Source organism: Apis florea, unplaced genomic scaffold, assembly GCF_048593485.1.
Source record: "Apis florea isolate Af1SG1 unplaced genomic scaffold, ASM4859348v1 contig_2492_pilon, whole genome shotgun sequence".
Classification (NCBI taxonomy): Eukaryota; Metazoa; Arthropoda; class Insecta; order Hymenoptera; family Apidae; genus Apis; species Apis florea.
This window is the reverse complement of record NW_028256593.1, coordinates 4,988,449-5,006,531: the sequence shown is the minus strand read 5'-3', so window position 1 is coordinate 5,006,531 and position 18,083 is coordinate 4,988,449. Positions and strand designations below refer to the sequence as shown.

Here is an 18,083-nt window from a genome sequence, read left to right as displayed (position 1 = left end):
CAAGAGCACACAGAGCACAAACGATCCCTTTCGCGAATGAATTCGTTCGCGTTACAATTTTCTCACGCACGAAACGTACGATAGCCTACGATCAATTTTTCAACACCATTTTATTTTCGAACGCATATTCATCCGTTCGAGAAGAAAAAAAAAAAAAAAAAAGAAAAATTCGATCCAACTTGGTTGAAAGATCGGCGAACGCTTTCTCTTGCACTTTCCGCGTCCCCTCCCGGAACGTAGAGAAGCGCGCGCGTGCATCCTGTGGATCGCCAACAGGTTAAAGCCGTTTAACGTGTACACGACGAAAACAATGTTAACAAAACGGGCGCGTAACGCGGGCAAGAAGCGGGCAAGAAACGGAGAACGCCTACCCGCGCGAAGGAGGGACGGAGAACGCGTCGTATCCGCGGGGCGAGAAGAGGGCGAAGGTGGGGCACGTGGAGGGGGCGAGGCCCCGCCCACTAATTCGGCGGTCAAGTGTGACGCGGTGGGCGTCGCCGCGCGGCGCCAATCGGGCCGCGTCTCGTTACGGGAGGCCGCGTGGTGGGGGCGAGGTGGCGTATCGGGAGTGTGGGTATCGTTCGAGCGCAGTGTCCCTGGAGACGCGACGTTGGTTGCTCGATTTTCCTTCACCCTTCCGGTTTTCCACCGCTCGCGGTTTCCGGCCGCGTGCGCTTACACTCGTGTCGCTTCCGGTCCCCCCGTTTCCGACAAAAACTCGCCGATCTTCCCGTCGAGATCGAACATCGGCCGCACCCGGCCCTCCAGCAACCTATTTTCCAGCATCGGAACGGCGAGAGATGGATTTTCGACGGCCGGAAGGGGAGAGATCTCGACGCTGATGTCGAGAGAGAGAGGGAGGACAGTTTTCCGATCGATCGCTCCGATTGGATGGATCTATCTCGATGGAAGATTTTTAAATTTTCGAGCGTTCGACGAAAGGACCGATACTTCCCTTCCCTTCGCTTTGTTACGAAAATGGTAAAATTCCTCGAATTTTATGGAGAAATTATGGAAGGATCGATTAGATTTTGAGGAAACGGTTTTTCGGATCTGCCGTTTAATAGAGTTACATTGTGTTTTTCCTTTTTTTCTTTTCCGAGGAAATCGATGAAAAATTGGTGAAAAAGTCGAGTGACAGCGGGGAAAAAAAAAAAAAAAAAAAAAGAAACGATCGTGATTACGAACAACATTGATCTGTTGTCCGAAAAACTGATTTGAAATTTTTGTGTGAAAAGTGAGCATCGAGGTATCCGGAAAGAGTGGGATTTATGGATTTTTTTTTCAATGGACTGTAAATATCTGTGAAGCATGAGAGGGAGCAAGACTTTTTGAAGAAGCTTTCAGTGCACTTGCAGGGATATTGTTCGAGCGCAAGATTCTGTTCGACGTTCCATAATAAAAGGTACATTATAAAATTGTATATTTTTAACACAGAGTTTGACATTTAATACGAATAGATAAAAATTTTACATATATATATATATATTTGCTTGCACATACTTTACTTACGAGTCACAGTTATTTCGCTCTATGACTAATGGCAATCAAACTAATTGGAACCTGGAAATATTATTCAATCGTTTATTATTACTCGTTTCGTATTCTTTTTTTGCATTTGGCAACAACAACAACAAACAAACAAATTGTTAGTTTCAATCTCGAGATGACTGACAATTGGCCTTGAATTTAAATCGCACCAACCCCTCCTCGTTGACGAGTTAAAATAAAAATAAATAATTATAATATATTTCGCGACAATATTCGAATCGCCAAGAAATCGCCAGTTCCGCGTGGCAACGAACGCGTTAAATATTTCATAATCGCCTTCGTTCTTATTTCCACTCGAATAGAAAAAGAAAAAAGGGAGAAAGAAGGGAAAAAATCGATCCACTTTTTGTTATTTTTTCACTACACGCCACGTACACGTACATTTTAATCTTTCTTCCTCCTAATAACATTTTTTTTAATTCAAAGCCATTCAATTATCGTTATCCATTATAATTCTTTGGATTATTTTCTTATTAACGTTGTCGCGCTGCTGTGTCATTCGCCGTGTTTTCACGTGCCGTTTTCTCTAAAACATTTTAGAAAATGTTGCGATGCATGCAACAGTGTGTGTGTGTGGGAGAGAGAAAGAGAGACACTTAATTCTGGTAATTATCGATCTGTCTTATCATGTTTTCCCGTATCATCTCCACTTACGTTCGAAAAGGCAGTTTGTTGTCACGAAACAACGTGCTTTAAACACATGTGCACATTTTAAATTATTACAAAATTTACGAATCAATTCTTACGAATTTTTCGATAAATTATCGCGTGTGTAAAAACAGTGTGTTTCCTTTCCTCGCTTTTCCTTTTCATTTTTATAGATAATTTTCCGTACACACACACACACACACACACACACGCAGGCAGATAGATAGAAGAAGGAGAAGAAGAAGGAAGAAAGAAAAATAATTAAATAATACCCCGTTACACGTCCAATCCGTTTACTCGAAACGTTCTTATACACTCACGGGACGATATATGTATACATACATATACCTGTAATTATTATTTGCAGAGTGGCGATTCATCCAGTGTTCAACTCGACACGTTGTTGCTCCGAACGAACGGAAACTAGTCTTTTCATTTTTCTCGCACCCTTTCGTGCGCGCGCACTTTGTTTTTATTCGCCGATTTATCGAGAAATATCAAGTAAAAACGATCCTCTTGCAGTTCCGAATACCCTGAATTTGCGCGCGATAAGGTGGTAAAAAAGAAAGAAAAAAGGTGTATACTCGACGATTATATTTAACCGCCGCCTTCATTCTACCGACTTTTGCGCATAAGTACACCTAATATCAATGTACGTAGACACGACGTGATATATATATATATATATGTATGTATGTATTTATGTATATATATATATATATCCACAAATTGTCGCGTATATACAAACGAGTGTAGAAACGAGGGGTTTTTCAATGCAATATTCTATGAGAATAGAGGAGAATGTTATTAAGGTAGGTTCGATATTTTCGTTCGAGAGTTTTATCTATCTTATTATACGAGAATTACAGAGCGTCTAATTTAAGTTAAAGGAACGACTAAGATAAAGATCGAGCATTCAGTTATATGTGTGTGTGTGTGTATATATATATATATATATATATATTAGTGTTAATGATATTTTTACGTGGGAAAATGGTCGATAAAAAGATGCGTTAAGATAAGATAATCGGACGAATGTAATAATTTTTAAACGTTAATTTCAACGGAAAAATATATCGTCTCTTCGGGCTCGAGAGACTCGGAAGACGTAATATAATCTACGTATTCTCGATCTTTTCGTTTCGCTGTTCGGAATAAATTCGTGGCTAGTCGAAGAAGAAAGATTCTTTCACGAAGAAATCGTAGTTTCTCGGTCAAGCGACAAAGAAAAAGGATGTTTTGTAGAACACGCCATCTACGTTACATAGGTATACGTAGACTGGCAGTTTTCACGCGACCACTAATTGTTAATGGCTCGTGTATCGCCGATAACGAAAGTTATTCGCGTGTATGTATTATACACGCGCGTGTGTGTGTGTGTCGCGGCCACGATCTTATCTGGCCAATTCGAAACTTTATTTCCCGCAATTACACCCCTTTAAACGCGCCAGCCCGGCGCAACCCTATGGAAAAGTTGATTCTCTGATTTTTAATTTCATTTTCTATAACCTCCCCTCGTCACGAAACCCCCTCTTCTCCTTCCATCTAAATTATTGTACGCAATTTGAATTAGAAAGTTGTTTTACTTTTGATCTCTTATTTCGTTTAAAAACAGAGAGATACGTGTTCTACGATCTTCTATCGTTTCGATGTATTTTAATCAAAAAAAAAAAAAAAATCACGCTTTTCACACGAAATTAAAATTCTTCTTCTTCTTCTTGCTCGATCATCTTGTCCAACGTAACCCTATGGAAAAGTCCATTCTCTCTGATTTTTGTGTAATCTCTTCTCGTGCTTTCATGTAAATTATTATATTTGAATTAGAAAGTTGTTATACTTTTGATTCTCGCTTAAAAACGGAGATCTATCCTTCCTGTGACTCGATCGTCAGATTTATACACATATACACATTGCAATTGAATCAACTTCATATATCTTTTCAAATATCTTTTAAAAATTGAGTTTGATAAATTGAAAAAAAAATTAGTCGAATCAAATAACATTAGTTTGTCACACTAAAGTCGATTAAAAAAAAGAATTATTCTTTAAAATTTTACATTAGACGTCCGAAATTTTGATTCCTTTAAATCAATTATAATAAAATTACCTCCGAATGAATTTTACTCCCCCAATTAAATGATTACTTATTTATTTTATATACGTTAAGTTCATTTTTAATGATAAATCTCATTAAAAAAAAAAAAAAATAAAATTGATAAATTTATCCGAAATATTTGGATCCATCGTTTAACAATATATATTTCTACGATCTTCCATTATCGATGCGTTTTAATTAAAAGAAAAAAAAAAAAAAAAAGAAAGAAAGAAATCACGCTATCTCCTCCAAAAATTCTTCCTCCTCCTTAGGCCGCCCTTTGTTGTCTGCGGACTACTCCTCGTCCTTCTTCCCGTGGCTCTCTCGTTCGTTCTTCCGCCTTCTTTCGGCCTCTCGATTCTCGGAACACCGGTGACCCTCCTTCCTTTCCACCGCCTGAACCTCGGACAGTTTCTCGCGAATCGTGAATTCGAGCCGCGGATCGTTTCGTTTACACGACTCGAAGCAGCGAAATGCCTCGCTCGGAATACGAATATTGAAAATTATACTTCTTGGCTCGTTCTCATATACCGATATGAGGGAGGGAGAAATTTCTTTTTAAAATTGGAGGCGGGGAATATTGAATTAAGATCGTCTAAGTTGTTTCAAATGGGAAAATTCGACGCGTCCACGTCGTCGTTAGATTTAATTTCGATCAGACGGAAAATGTTGTCAGAGTTTATCATTTCGCTGATAAGAGAAAGTGATCGAAATGTGTATTGATGAACAAATTTAATAATAACAATAAATCCGTGTATATGCAAATTAGAAAGAAGGTGACAAACATCATTTCTCGCCATCGATTTTTCGCCACAATCTTTCCAACCTCTCTTAAAAATACGAAACGAGATATCGTTTCAACTCTGTATTTACATTTAACAAGGTTGCCAAAACTGGAGTAACAAAAGTCCCTAGAAACGTAAATTGTAACTGCTCTTCACTCGCTTTTCAGAGAGGACTGGCCTCGAACGAGCGAAACAATATGAGCGCAACATCGATCAGCATCGATCCAAGAAAATAAGATAGCGGAATAACGACAGTTTGCCGGGACTCGACGAAAGGCGCACACGTCTCGATGTAACAACCGTTGAGAGAAAGATGCGAGGGGAAGAAGGAAGAGAAGGGGGAAGGAAATAACGCGAGGAATTCGATGAGAAGGTCAGGAGGGGTTGTGATCGTTGGTGCCGAGTTGGAGCAGAGCCGAGCGCAGGTTTCGAAAAAGGGGGTCGTGGAGGAGAGGACGATTGGAAGAAGACGAAGGGGAGGATGCCTCGACCGTCGAGGGACACTTACGGCGACCAGAAGCCGCCATATTCCTATATTTCGTTGACAGCTATGGCGATATGGTCGTCGAGGGACAAGATGCTGCCTCTGGCCGAGATCTACAAATTCATCGCCGATCGGTTCCCCTATTACAGGAAGGACACTCGAAGGTGGCAGAACTCGTTGAGGCACAATTTGTCCTTCAACGACTGCTTCATCAAGGTAGGTGCGATCGTATTATTATTATTATTATTATTACGAATGGAAAATGGCTCACGTCGATATTAAACGGATCGTTTGATTATTCAAGCGAGAAAAAGATGATAATTTTCAATGTATGACTCGAACGATAACTCCTTCCTTCCATCGCGAGCAAAGAAGCGTGGAGAGACGGACGAGAGTCTGGAAAGGGGGATAGCGTTGAACGTGTTCAGAGAAACGAAGAGAAAGCGTACGATCTTTCGTGTCTATCTTTTGGGAAGAGAAGAAAACGAGGAGGAGGAAATTAAGGAAGGAATAACGATTTTTTAACGCGAGAGAATGGCCCGGTTGGAGGGAATTCTTTTCTGGTTTGGCAAGCACGAGATCGAAGATAAAGAAAGTGGAGACATGATTAATGGAACTTAATAATTAATAATTCTCTTCGACTCGTTATTATTATTCGTACAGACGATTTGAAGGAAGTTTCTTTTTTTTTTTTTTTTTTCTACGGAAGTCGATCAAGTTACATTTCTTCTTCTTCTTCTTCTTCTTCTTCGTGCCACGGCGCGGAAACGAAAGTTCGAATTTTCGAAATTACGACGACGAGCTGTAATATTTTGGAGGACAAACTTTTCACGATCAATTAAAACGATTCGTACGGTTGCGATTCTTAAATCGCCGGGGTGAAGAAGGATAATATACTGTAATATATTCCCACACACAGGTGTAATTAATTCGTTCTTTATTATGTCATCTTGGAGGATCGGAAAGGAAAAAGAAGAGGAAGAAAAAATGAATTCAAACGGATTAAAAACTTTAATTCTTCGCGAGTTGTAATTTAATATTTATCAGAGGCGAGATATATCTTCACCTTGAAAAGTGTATATATATATATATACACATCCGCGTGGAATATGAAGCGTGGATTTGCAGGATTTTTTTTTCTTTTTTTTTTTTTTTCCCTCGCGTAATAAGGGAATCTCGTTGTTGCTAATTAGATTTTATAAAAGAAACGGCATGCTCCAGATTTGCGTAGATATTATCTACGCCTATGCATTCGCGTTGTTCACTTCGGTGTATCGAAGATAACAGTGGTATAAGTAATTTTGTCTTCTTCCTCTTCCTTCTTTTCTTTTTGCCCATTCTTCGTCCGAACCTCAATGATAAATTCACGAGGGATACAGTTAAGTGTGATTAATGGGATCAAGGAGCGGGAAGAATACTCGCCCGTGTTTTCTTATTTCTTCATTATCTTGTTACATTTTACATTGTAGGAGAGAAAAACACGGTGAATAATCCTTTTCGCGTAATCGGGACTAAATAATCCTTCCACTCATCTCTCTGATCTCGTGAACAGAGAGTTCAAATCGAATCATAAAATTATACCGGATTACATCTTCGAAATATTTTATTTTTGGAAATATTTTCTCCAGATGATTCTCGAGAACTGATGATATTTTCGATGTTTCCTTAATCTTTGGAGACAGAAAAGTAATTGCAGAGAATTTAAGTCGAATCATAAAATTACTAGATTTGGTAAATTATGTATTCGAAAGACAATTTTGGTAATATTTTTACGAAAATATGATTCTCGAGAGCTATCACAACGATATTTTCTTAATCTCTGGGAAAAAAGTAATTGTACAAGAAGAGAATTTAAGTCGAATCATAAAATTACTAGATTTGGTAAATTATGTATTCGAAAGACAATTTTGGTAATATTTTTACGAAAATATGATTCTCGAGAGCTATCACAACGATATTTTCTTAATCTCTGGGAAAAAAATAATTGTACAAGAAGAGAATTTAAGTCGAATCATAAAATTATTAGACTTAGTAAATTATGTATTCGAAAGACAATTTTGGTAATATTTTTACGAAAATATGATTCTCGAGAGCTATGACAATGATATTTTCTTAATCTCTGGGAAAAAAGTAATTGTACAAGAAGAGAATTTAAGTCGAATCATAAAATTACTAGATTTGGTAAATTATGTATTCGAAAGACAATTTTGGTAATATTTTTACGAAAATATGATTCTCGAGAGCTATGACAACGATATTTTCTTAATCTCTGGGAAAAAAGTAATTGTACAAGAAGAGAATTTAAGTCGAATCATAAAATTACTAGACTTAGTAAATTATATGAATGTAATTATTTGAAAAACAATTTTGGTAATATTTCTACGAAATGATTCTCGAGAGCTATCATATATACGATATTTTCTTAATCTTTGGAGACAGGAAAGAGTCGTTAAACAGAAAAAATATTCAAACATAATAAAAATTTATATATGGGCAAATAATCTTTCTCCTATTTGCACGAATAGAGAATTTAAATCGAAACATAAAATTACTAGATTAGTAAATTATATCTTCGAAAAATAATTTTGCTAATATATTTACGAAATAAGTCTCGAGAGCTATCACAACGATATTTTCTTAATCTCTGGAAAAAAAAGTAACTGTATAAGCAGAAAAGTCGAATCATAAAATTACTAGACTTAGTAAATTATATATTCGAAAAACAATTTTGGTAATATTTTTACGAAATGATTCTCGAGAGCTATCATATACGATATTTTCTTAATCTTTGGAGACAGGAAAGAGTCGTTAAACAGAAAAAATATTCAAACATAATAAAAATTTATAATGGGCAAATAATCTTTCTCCTATTTGCACGAATAGAGAATTTAAATCGAAACATAAAATTACTAGATTAGTAAATTATATCTTCGAAAAATAATTTTGCTAATATATTTACGAAATAAGTCTCGAGAGCTATCACAACGATATTTTCTTAATCTCTGGAAAAAAAAAAAATAATTACTAGAAAAATAAAAATAATTACTAAAAAAATAATCGTATAAGTTATCATAATCATAAAATTACTAGATTAGTAAATTATATCTTCGAAAAATAATTTCGGTAATATTTTTACCGAGGAAAAGTTGCATATTCAGAGAATTTAAGTCGAATCGTAAAATTACTAGATTAATAGATTATAACTTCGAAACGCAATTTTGGTTATACTTTTACTTTTACGAAATGATTCTCGAGAGATCGCTAACACGATGATTCGATATTTCATTAACGACAGAAAAGAGTCGTTAAACAAGTAAAATATCTAAACATAATAATAAAAATTTATAATGGGCAAATAATCTTTCTCCTATTTGCATAAATAGAGAATTTAAATGGAATCATAAAATTACTATGTAGATTACGTTACATCTTCGAAACACAATTTTGGAAATATTTTTACGAAATTATTCTCGAGAGCTATCACGGTGATTCGATATTTTTGTTAATCTTTGGAGACAGGAAAGAGTTAAACGTTAAACGGGAAAAAAAATATTCAAACATAATAAAAATTTATAATGGGCAAATAATCTTTCTCCTATTTGCATAAATAGAAAATTTAAATGGAATCATAAAATTATTGGGGAAGGAAACACAATTTTTGGAAATATTTTTACGAAATCATCTATCACGATGATTCGATATTTTCTTCATCTTTGGGGACAGAAAAGGATCGTTAAACAGGAAAAATATAAACGAACATAATAAAAATTTATAATAAGCAAAATCTTTCTCGTATTTGCACGAATAAAGTTTAAATCGAACGATAAAATTATCATCCAAGGAACACAGGATTTTGAAAATATTTTTACGAGATGATCTCGATTGCTATGTTATTAAAAAATTTATAATCCCGTATTTGCATCAACTAGAGAATTTAAATCGAACGATAAAATTCGCGATAAAATTACTATGCAGGGAGCACAATTTTTAAAATATTTTTGAAATGAAATAATCTCGAAATCGATTGTTATTAATGTTCATATCATATCGATTATCGATTCCTTAACCTTTGTTCATTGGGAAAAATATTCCAACATGATTACAGTTGCATGCTTTTTGTAAGAGCACGATTGAAAATAAGAAATCCCATACGATCCTGAAACGTATCTAATCGTGATTTAATTAATTAATCACAACACAATTATATATGTTGAAAAATTATCACATAATTTATATTTAATATTTACCGACGAAACTTTAGAATTGGAATTAAAATTTTCGTGAAATGTATGGAAAATCGTAATTTCGAACGATACATCGCCAAGTCAAAAATTTCCAATTCCAATCCAAATTCTTATTTTTACGGATCCAGAGTATCACAGAAATTACACGAGCGAAAAACGAGAAAGAGAAAGAGAGAAAGACAAGAGCGAAACGATCTCTTTCCGTGGATCCTCGCCGATCGTGTTCCACGATTTAGGTCGAGGCAGGTGCGAGAAACAGATGGTCGGAAGAGAAAGAGAACAGAAGAAGAGAAGAGAAAACGTTATCTCGCAACGTTGCCTCAACGCCGTTTATAATGCTGACAAAAATAATGAGAAAAAGATTGAAATTTGAATTGCGATTTTTCCCGCGCCCGAGTCGTCGAACCAGCAATCCGTTCGAGGAAATTAAAACGATCGATTCAAGTCGATTTCTTCGCTGTTAAACATAAACTCTAAAATCTAATATTGGCGGATAAAAAATGGCCGAATTGTTGACGTTGGAAGTGCAGACACAGTGGTGTAGTGATTTTCACGGCGGAACGAGAGGGAATGAATAAAATATTAGCCTAGGTTTTCGAGGTTATGAACGTTCGAGTTAGAGAGAAGCCGAGCCGATAGATCACGTGACGCGTTTTGATCATTTTTATCTTCGTTATCCACGATACAAATCGATATTTTTCGATCGAATATTAAAGACACGTGAAAGAAAAAAAAAAATTCTTCGAAGTTTATAATCGATTCGATTGGTAAACAAATTAGGTTAAACCTCGTTTTGGGACAACAATAAAAGTCATTGATTTTTTTTTTTTTTTTTATTTGATCTTCACAAGTAGAATCCAAAATTGTCAATCTTTTTTTATTGTAAAGATAATCCATCCTTTTGTATCGTGCAATTTTTTTATGTTTAGAATTTATCGATCTTAGAGAGATCTAGAACAATCTACGTGTGGATAAGAATTATAAAATCATTCGTCCTATTGGTATCTCTTGTTAACTATAAAATAATTTCGAGAGAGAGAGAGAGAGAGAGAGAGAGAGAGAGAGAGATATTATTTAAATAATCATTTTGTAGAATTATTCAATTCAATAATTATAAACGATATCGTACCATCTTCTTCGCGTAGGATTTGAATTCTCGTCTCTATAATAACTCCCATTTATCCATCACTACTACGTGTATTTCCTTTTTTTTTTTTTTTTTTTTTATACCGTCAAAATTATTGCTTACCGACCGAGGAAGCTACATTTAAAACCATATCTCACTCCATATATGAAAATAAATTCAAATTACAACGATCCGAAACGATCTTTCACTTCAAATTGAAATTACCGCGAAATTATCATAAAAATGGCCTCGTAACGTTTAATTTATAAACTGATTGCACCTGTTCCAACGATAAACTACGCACGATCATCGACATGTACGAGCGAAAAAACGAGCAATAGGAATCGCGCTTGATAATCGAGCTTCTGTGACGAGCGTTTTTTTTTTTTTTTTTTTTTTTTTTTTGAGTGAATCAGCTTCGACAGAGAGAGGGATTCGAATTTTTTTCGTCTCGAATAAAAATATTTCTTATGGGGGAAATATTATTTCCTTAATCGTCGTCGAAATTAATTAGACAATATTATATTATTTCAAAATATTTCTTTTGATCTCACGATCGAAGACCCTCCTCTTTCTCTCTAAACTCTTCGCAATTTCTTTTCAGTCTCACGCGTAAAAGTTAACGAAGAAATTTTATATTTTAACGATTTATAGTTATGTTACACGGATGTTCTTTTCTCGTCCTTAGACGTGATTAATGATTAAAATTAGCAAGGCTGATTATTATTCACGAGGTGGATATTAAATCTTATCCGTTTCTTAATTCGTAACAATGTGTAAACATACATATTGTGCGTATCTACGCGTGAAATATTGTTTCCTTCGCGTAGATACGAAACGTTCTGTATGCATTTATGCTAATTAAATGACTGTATGTACATATGCATGCGCGTACGCGAGGCAAGCACGCTTCTAACGAGTTGCATCGGTGAATAGAAATTCGCATTATACGCTGTTTTTTGTTTATATAACATTACACGCTTAATAGATGCATGGCATTGCAATATTCTAATGCATAATACGTCATATTTGATTTGCGGTTATTTCTGAACTGTTACTATCACCGCTAAATATGATAATTCAAAGTGGATATACTGTGTTTGTTTATTTCAAATTAATGATTAATATTAATGATTAATGCCTGACAGATTTTACGACTTTATGCAGTCATACATCTCTTTCATAAATCATATTTCGAACCATCCAAACACTTTTATATAAAAAGAATCGGCTATTCCACAGATATCAACGCGTTTGCGTTACAGGTTATATATATATATTGTATATATACACGTACACACACTCACATACAACGTCGAAACGATTCTCTGTACACGGGAAAATTGTCGTTTTCAGGTGCCAAGGGGACCCCACCGTCCTGGCAAGGGCGCCTACTGGGCTCTTCACCCGGCAGCTCTCTCCATGTTCGAGAACGGCTCCCTCTTACGGCGCAGAAAACGTTTCAAGCTGCACAAACCCGACAAAGAACTGTTGAAATCCGAGCTCCAGGCCCTGGCGTCCGCCATGCCGCCCCCTCACTCCGAATCCTCGCCCGTCCTGTCGATAAATCCTAACGCGCAGACGAGCAGTCTCACTGTTGCCAATCTTCATCGTCTTCGCGACGATTTGCTCCGTTGGGAGTTGCAGGAGCGCCGCCTAGCCATGACTTCTGGCGGTAACAGTTCGCCAAGCTTCACCACGCCCGAGGCTGGATCAAGCTATTACCTATTGTCGCCAGAGGTTCGACAGAGACTGGCCGGAACGGACGAGATCCTTCGCGGTTACGAGAGCAACCTGTTGCAGGCAGGAAGTTGGAGCTTTCCAGGCTTCCAGGTCTCACCGTACGTGTCTCAGCTCTCCTACTTTCAGACAGATATACCGGAAAGTAGACAGATCTGCGCTGGAAACGCAGAGGCTGGTGTCCCTGAAAAGACTGACTCCAGGCTTTTCCTGGAGACCGCGAGAGGCGCCACGATCGAGTCTGCCGATGGTAAAGTTCGTTGTCCGCCGTTGGAGGCTGGAATTTCCAATCAGACGAGCATCCAACCCGGCCAGAAGAAGAAGAAGAAACCGTTTACAATCGAGAATATCATCGCGCCGGACGATGAACAGATTTCGAGTAATTCGGAGGACGAGAAGAGATCTTCGGGCCATCTTCTGGTGCCTAGACCGCTTTACGCCGGATTCTCGTTCGGTCTGCCCACGAGTAAGGTCCCGTATGAGACCGCCACCTGAATTTACTAGATTCGACTAGTGTCTAGTGGATAATTCAAAGCGAACTGGAAACGCTGGTGGCGCGACGATCGGCATTCAGACGAGGCGCTAGTGGATACACAGATTCTGGTGATGAATGAAACTAACGGATCCTGTTTGTGCGCTTCTCTCTCTCTCTCTCTCTCTTTCTCTTTCTCTTTCTCTCTATCTCTCGTGTTCTCGAGAAGATTTTTTTCAAGCGTGGAAAGGAAGGGAAGACTTTTCTGGTGGTGTGAAGCTATGGATCGAAATGTTTCAAGAAGTTTTGCTTTTGGAATTGAGGAAATGACTACAGAAGGTTCTTCTTTTAAACTTGATTGAATAGATATCCTGAGGTAATATTTCGATTACTTACAAAGTATAAATATGTATAATTCTGATTCGCTGTTTCCATTCGAAGAGAGAATTTGATAATTTGATAAATTAGATTTTTTTTTAAATAGCGTTTGTTCAAGTGAAATGAGATATCGTGGCAACGGTTCGTGGTAGATTATTGGTGTAATAACAGTTTGTATGGTATATTTCTAAGTCTGAAATTTAGGAAGATTATAAGAATGATGATATCTAATCGTAGGTGATTATACACGTTATTTAAATTACTTTTGTGCAAAATAAATTGGACAAATGGTCATAGTGATCAAGCTAATACGATATTTTATTAGAATTAAACGTTTGTGGGTATATGTATATACTTACATATATATATATATATATAAACCTTTATAAAAATTCTTAATCCACATAACTTATCTTAAAATTCTTGTTATGGATTATTAATATTCAACTGGTTGACTGGTCAATTAGAAACAATGGATAAACTAATTGAATAAGCAGAGTAAGAGTTACTTTCTAAAGAAGTATGTGAAAATTTTGAAAGTTATAAATTTATACTCAATAAATTTGTACGGATACATTGTTTAAAAAAATGTTTCTAATTGAAAATTAGAAGAGATATAGAATCGATATAATTTTTTTACTGAGATTTTAATATCTAAATTATATCAATGTGTTAAAATATACTTCAAATTTCATTTTTTTTATTTATAAACTTATTTACGAGTCATAAAATAATCAGTGCAAAATTTAACTGACGGCACTGCTAATGGTAAGTCTTCTCTTTTTCCTTTCGATGGAACTTGACTAAGTTTTTTAGAATGAAATATTTTGAGAAAGATGATAAAAGTGAATATAATAATACTAAACGTAATTTAAAGAAAATGATAAAATTTATTAATGATGAAAAGAAATGAAAAATACGGTGTTCGAAAATTATTTGATAGATTAAACGATAAAGTAAAAATAAAAATTTGTATAGAATAAAGAAATAAAACTACTGTCTATATATTATAATTCTTTCATGGATTGGTAATCCGTTATGCATCGCATAATAAAAATGACAATCCTATAAATATGTAAATTTTGATTTTCTCAAATTTTTCTTATAATCTATCATCATTAAATTAAAAATTAATAAAAATCAAAGATATTCATATAATTTGATATATAATTCTCGAACACCTTATAGATAACGATAAATCGAGCATAACAATATATTTAATGTTTAACAATGTGTATGCATTTAACAAGCAACGACATTTTTGCCTGTGTATCATTGTAACATTTTATATTCGTTTTACAACAAAGAATCTTACTTAAAGCACAAGGAGTATGAGATTTATTAGAGAGGAAAAAAAAAAAAAAAAAAAAGAATAATTAACAAGGCACCTACAAAGTTCTCGAAGTCATTTAAAATTACTTGAAAAACAAAGAAAAAGACAAAAAAAAATATATTACTAAAGTAGCGAGTCCAAACGTACAATAAAGTATTTTACAAAAACACAAGTTATTATTTACAAGATAAAAGAAAAAATGTGCTATAATATAATGCAGAATACTTAGAAAACGTATCTAAAGAACATTGAAAAGTATATCAATCTTATATAATTGCTCGAGTAAAAGTATTATAAATTATATAGAAAAATACTCGAGTACGAAAAATTGCTATACCTGACGAATATTTGAAAATATTTGATTCACGATATTTAACTAACGATAAACTAGTTGAGTTTAATTTAATACTTGCAGTGATTGCAAACATTGAGTTAAATATAATTTTCAAAATAATTAGAAAAATTTTCTAGAATTAGGTACGTATATTATACGAGAATTGATCAAATGGTATTAATGTAAAAAATACCAAATTAATTTATATTTAATTGTAAGGAATTTAACAATTTTTTTTCGTAATATCGTTAATTGTAAATTTTTAGAATATGCTGGAAATTAATGGAAAAGAAATTTTGTTGAATAATTTCAAATTAATATAAATTGATTTAAAATTGATTTTCTGTCTAACCTATTAACTTATTAATCTATATCTTAATATCGACAAAATGAATGCATCAATGTTAATTTTTTGAAGAGAATGAAATTCTTAGTACTATTTGATCGAATCTCGTACTCTGGAAATTGCTTATTTACCTTCGAGTAACGAAAGAATTCTTCAATATGATTAAAGGAGGAACGTTGAATGCGTGAGAATCGGCAAGTTTGTAGCTCCTATTTACTAACTAAAACCAACACTACATCTCACGAATAAGCACCAACGAATCAATAAACATGAACATACCTTCCATCAAGCGAGCAAACAAGCATAAGAATAGTCAATAATTCGCTTCACATTTATGATTTTCTTTATTGATATTCGATTTCAAATTCTGATTTCAATAAACTTTCAAGTACTATTTAAACAAACAGCATGACAGCAGTTATGCGAAGTAGCGTGGGATGCGCAGAAGTCTCTTGTTTCTTGCGCATTGCGTCGCATTGAACTTCACGTGAAACTTTATTGATGCGAATTTACATTGCTATGAAAAGATTGAATGATATTAAGTAATAATTTAGAATCGATAATAGATGATAAATTATAATGTATTTTTCGATTATTTGTGTTTGGAATAGTGATAAACGCGTTTGTTCGTTCAGGTTTATTCGTGCTCATTTGCGTTCGTTCGTTAGATGTGAATGCGGCGTAATAGTCACGCTCTATCGTCCATTATGCATAATTGCGTGTCTAATCTAGTTAACGTAAAGTTCTCCCAAACTATCGATATAACGTTTCCTCTTCGATCTGTGAAATAAAATTTATATTTATCGAGTTTTATTTATACATGTTATATCGATTGGGGATTTAGAAAGAGTTCTATTATCTATAAATGTGTAAGAAAATTTAGAAAAAATTTTGAAACTATATATATATATATATATTACAAATTTCGATTCATAATTTTCAGTGATTATTATATATCGTGTTAAAAGAATGTCACGTTTGAAGAGGAAATCGATCGAATTAGAGTCAATAAAGTTAAAGGTAAATGCCTTAATTTTTCGATTCGAGTCACACAGTTGCAGAAAAATATTCGTGCTCTTTAGTTTAAAAAAAACAATTGCACGTTTGTTTTTCGAAAAGAGAGAAATTTCTTTTTCATTTGTAAATAGTTTAAATCGATTTTCTACTAAATTCAATACAGATTTTTTTCGATTGAAACAGATTTTATACGCTTCTTTTTTTTTTTTTTTTTTAAAGTTTTTCATTTATATATTCAGCTTATTCTCGATTTGCACAATTTCTAATTAACGAGATCAACAAATTTTATATAAAAAAAAAAAAACTAAATACTTCGTTACAGTTAATAACACAGATTGAAAATTATGTGTATACGTATAAGAAAAATGTTGAAATTGTAGATAATTATATATTAATAACTAAGAATTATACAACAAATCCTTTTCTTTCTTTCATTCTTGCTTCTTGCTTTCTTTAAATCGGAATATGGATTTCGATCGTTCTTTGTTAGAGAACAAAAGTTACTTGGAGAATTGTGAAACGTAAATTTCGTTATTTTAACGGGATCACGTGCGAATCCATTGAAAGGAAGTTCATCCATTGTGCGAACGACTCGTAAATGATCTACAAGCGTAATATAATTAATGTACTCGATCGTACTCTCACGAAGATGCCCGTAAATGTAAACATTGCTTCGTGGTTAAATAAATTATTGTATATATCTGAAAAAAAATTGTTAGATTTTTCAAACTTCCTCGCTTCATTTCCTTTAAAAACTCATTTCAATATGATATATAAATATTTTTCAATCAAATTATTTCCTCGTAAACATTGTCCCTTTATATCTCATTTATAATCGTTTATTAAATAATTAATTGACCTAACTTTTTCTCTTTCTCTGTCCAATAAAAACAGAGTTCTCGTTCAAAGAGAAGAAAGAAAAATTTCTTTCTTTAAATATATATGGAAATATACGAATGGAAAATAAATTGGAAATCGAATCGAAAATTGATATTGAAAAAGGGAAAAGGAAAGAAAAAGAAAGAAAAGAAAAGAGGAGAGAGAGAGAAGAAACGAAAAAGCGTAACGAGGTTAGATCGTTTCTGTAATGGGCGATCGATGCGCAAGATAATTAATATGGAATAACCTTAGCAGAACTATCGAAGAGGAAAGTAAGGTGAAGAGTGGATGGTGGAGAAGGAAGGAAAGAAAAAAGAAATTCTTTCTTTATGGCGTTTAATGGGATTCTTCGCACTTGGGCCGGTGCTCCGACAAAGGGCCAATTCTGGCTTGGGCCAAAGGGCCTCCTACCAAATTAGAAACCTCCGAATGATTTATCGGCCAGGGATATTAAATTAGAAGGAATTTCGTGCTTGAAAGTAGCAAACCCCGTACTTCTTCCCTTAAAGCCAATAATTGTCGGCCGAATGCGAAACATTCCAAGTAGGTACTTTGATACCTTATTTACACCGATACCGTGAAATTCCCTAGAAATTAGTCGTTATTCTCTTCTGAAAATACGACGAGAGAAGGAAAGAAGTTTTAAGCTTT

The 18,083-nt window shown here is 34.5% G+C and overlaps 1 protein-coding gene across 2 annotated transcripts; it reads left to right on the top strand.

Annotated features, from left to right (window-relative positions):
* Positions 1–609: 609 nt before the first annotated feature.
* LOC100864351 (uncharacterized) lies at positions 610–17,265 on the top strand. 2 transcript variants are annotated; one of them, XM_003693320.4, is made up of 3 exons: positions 610–1,405; positions 5,247–5,779; positions 12,290–17,265. In XM_003693320.4, exons 2-3 carry the CDS (start codon positions 5,561–5,563, stop codon positions 13,166–13,168), a joined length of 1,098 nt encoding a protein of 365 aa, XP_003693368.1. In that variant the 5' UTR covers positions 610–1,405; positions 5,247–5,560; the 3' UTR covers positions 13,169–17,265. The 2 variants fall into 2 exon arrangements, with proteins under 2 accessions (XP_003693368.1, XP_086762502.1); XM_086906376.1 differs by lacking the exon at positions 610–1,405 and adding an exon at positions 2,646–3,011.
* Positions 17,266–18,083: the final 818 nt, after the last annotated feature.

Excerpts from the sequence above, each read along its gene's own strand:
- LOC100864351 (XM_003693320.4), top strand. The coding sequence starts at position 5,561 with ATGCCTCGACCGTCGAGGGACACTTACGGCGACCAGAAGCCGCCATAT. Across the intron at positions 5,780-12,289 it reads TCAACGACTGCTTCATCAAG|GTGCCAAGGGGACCCCACCG; the intron begins GTAGGTGCGATC and ends TGTCGTTTTCAG.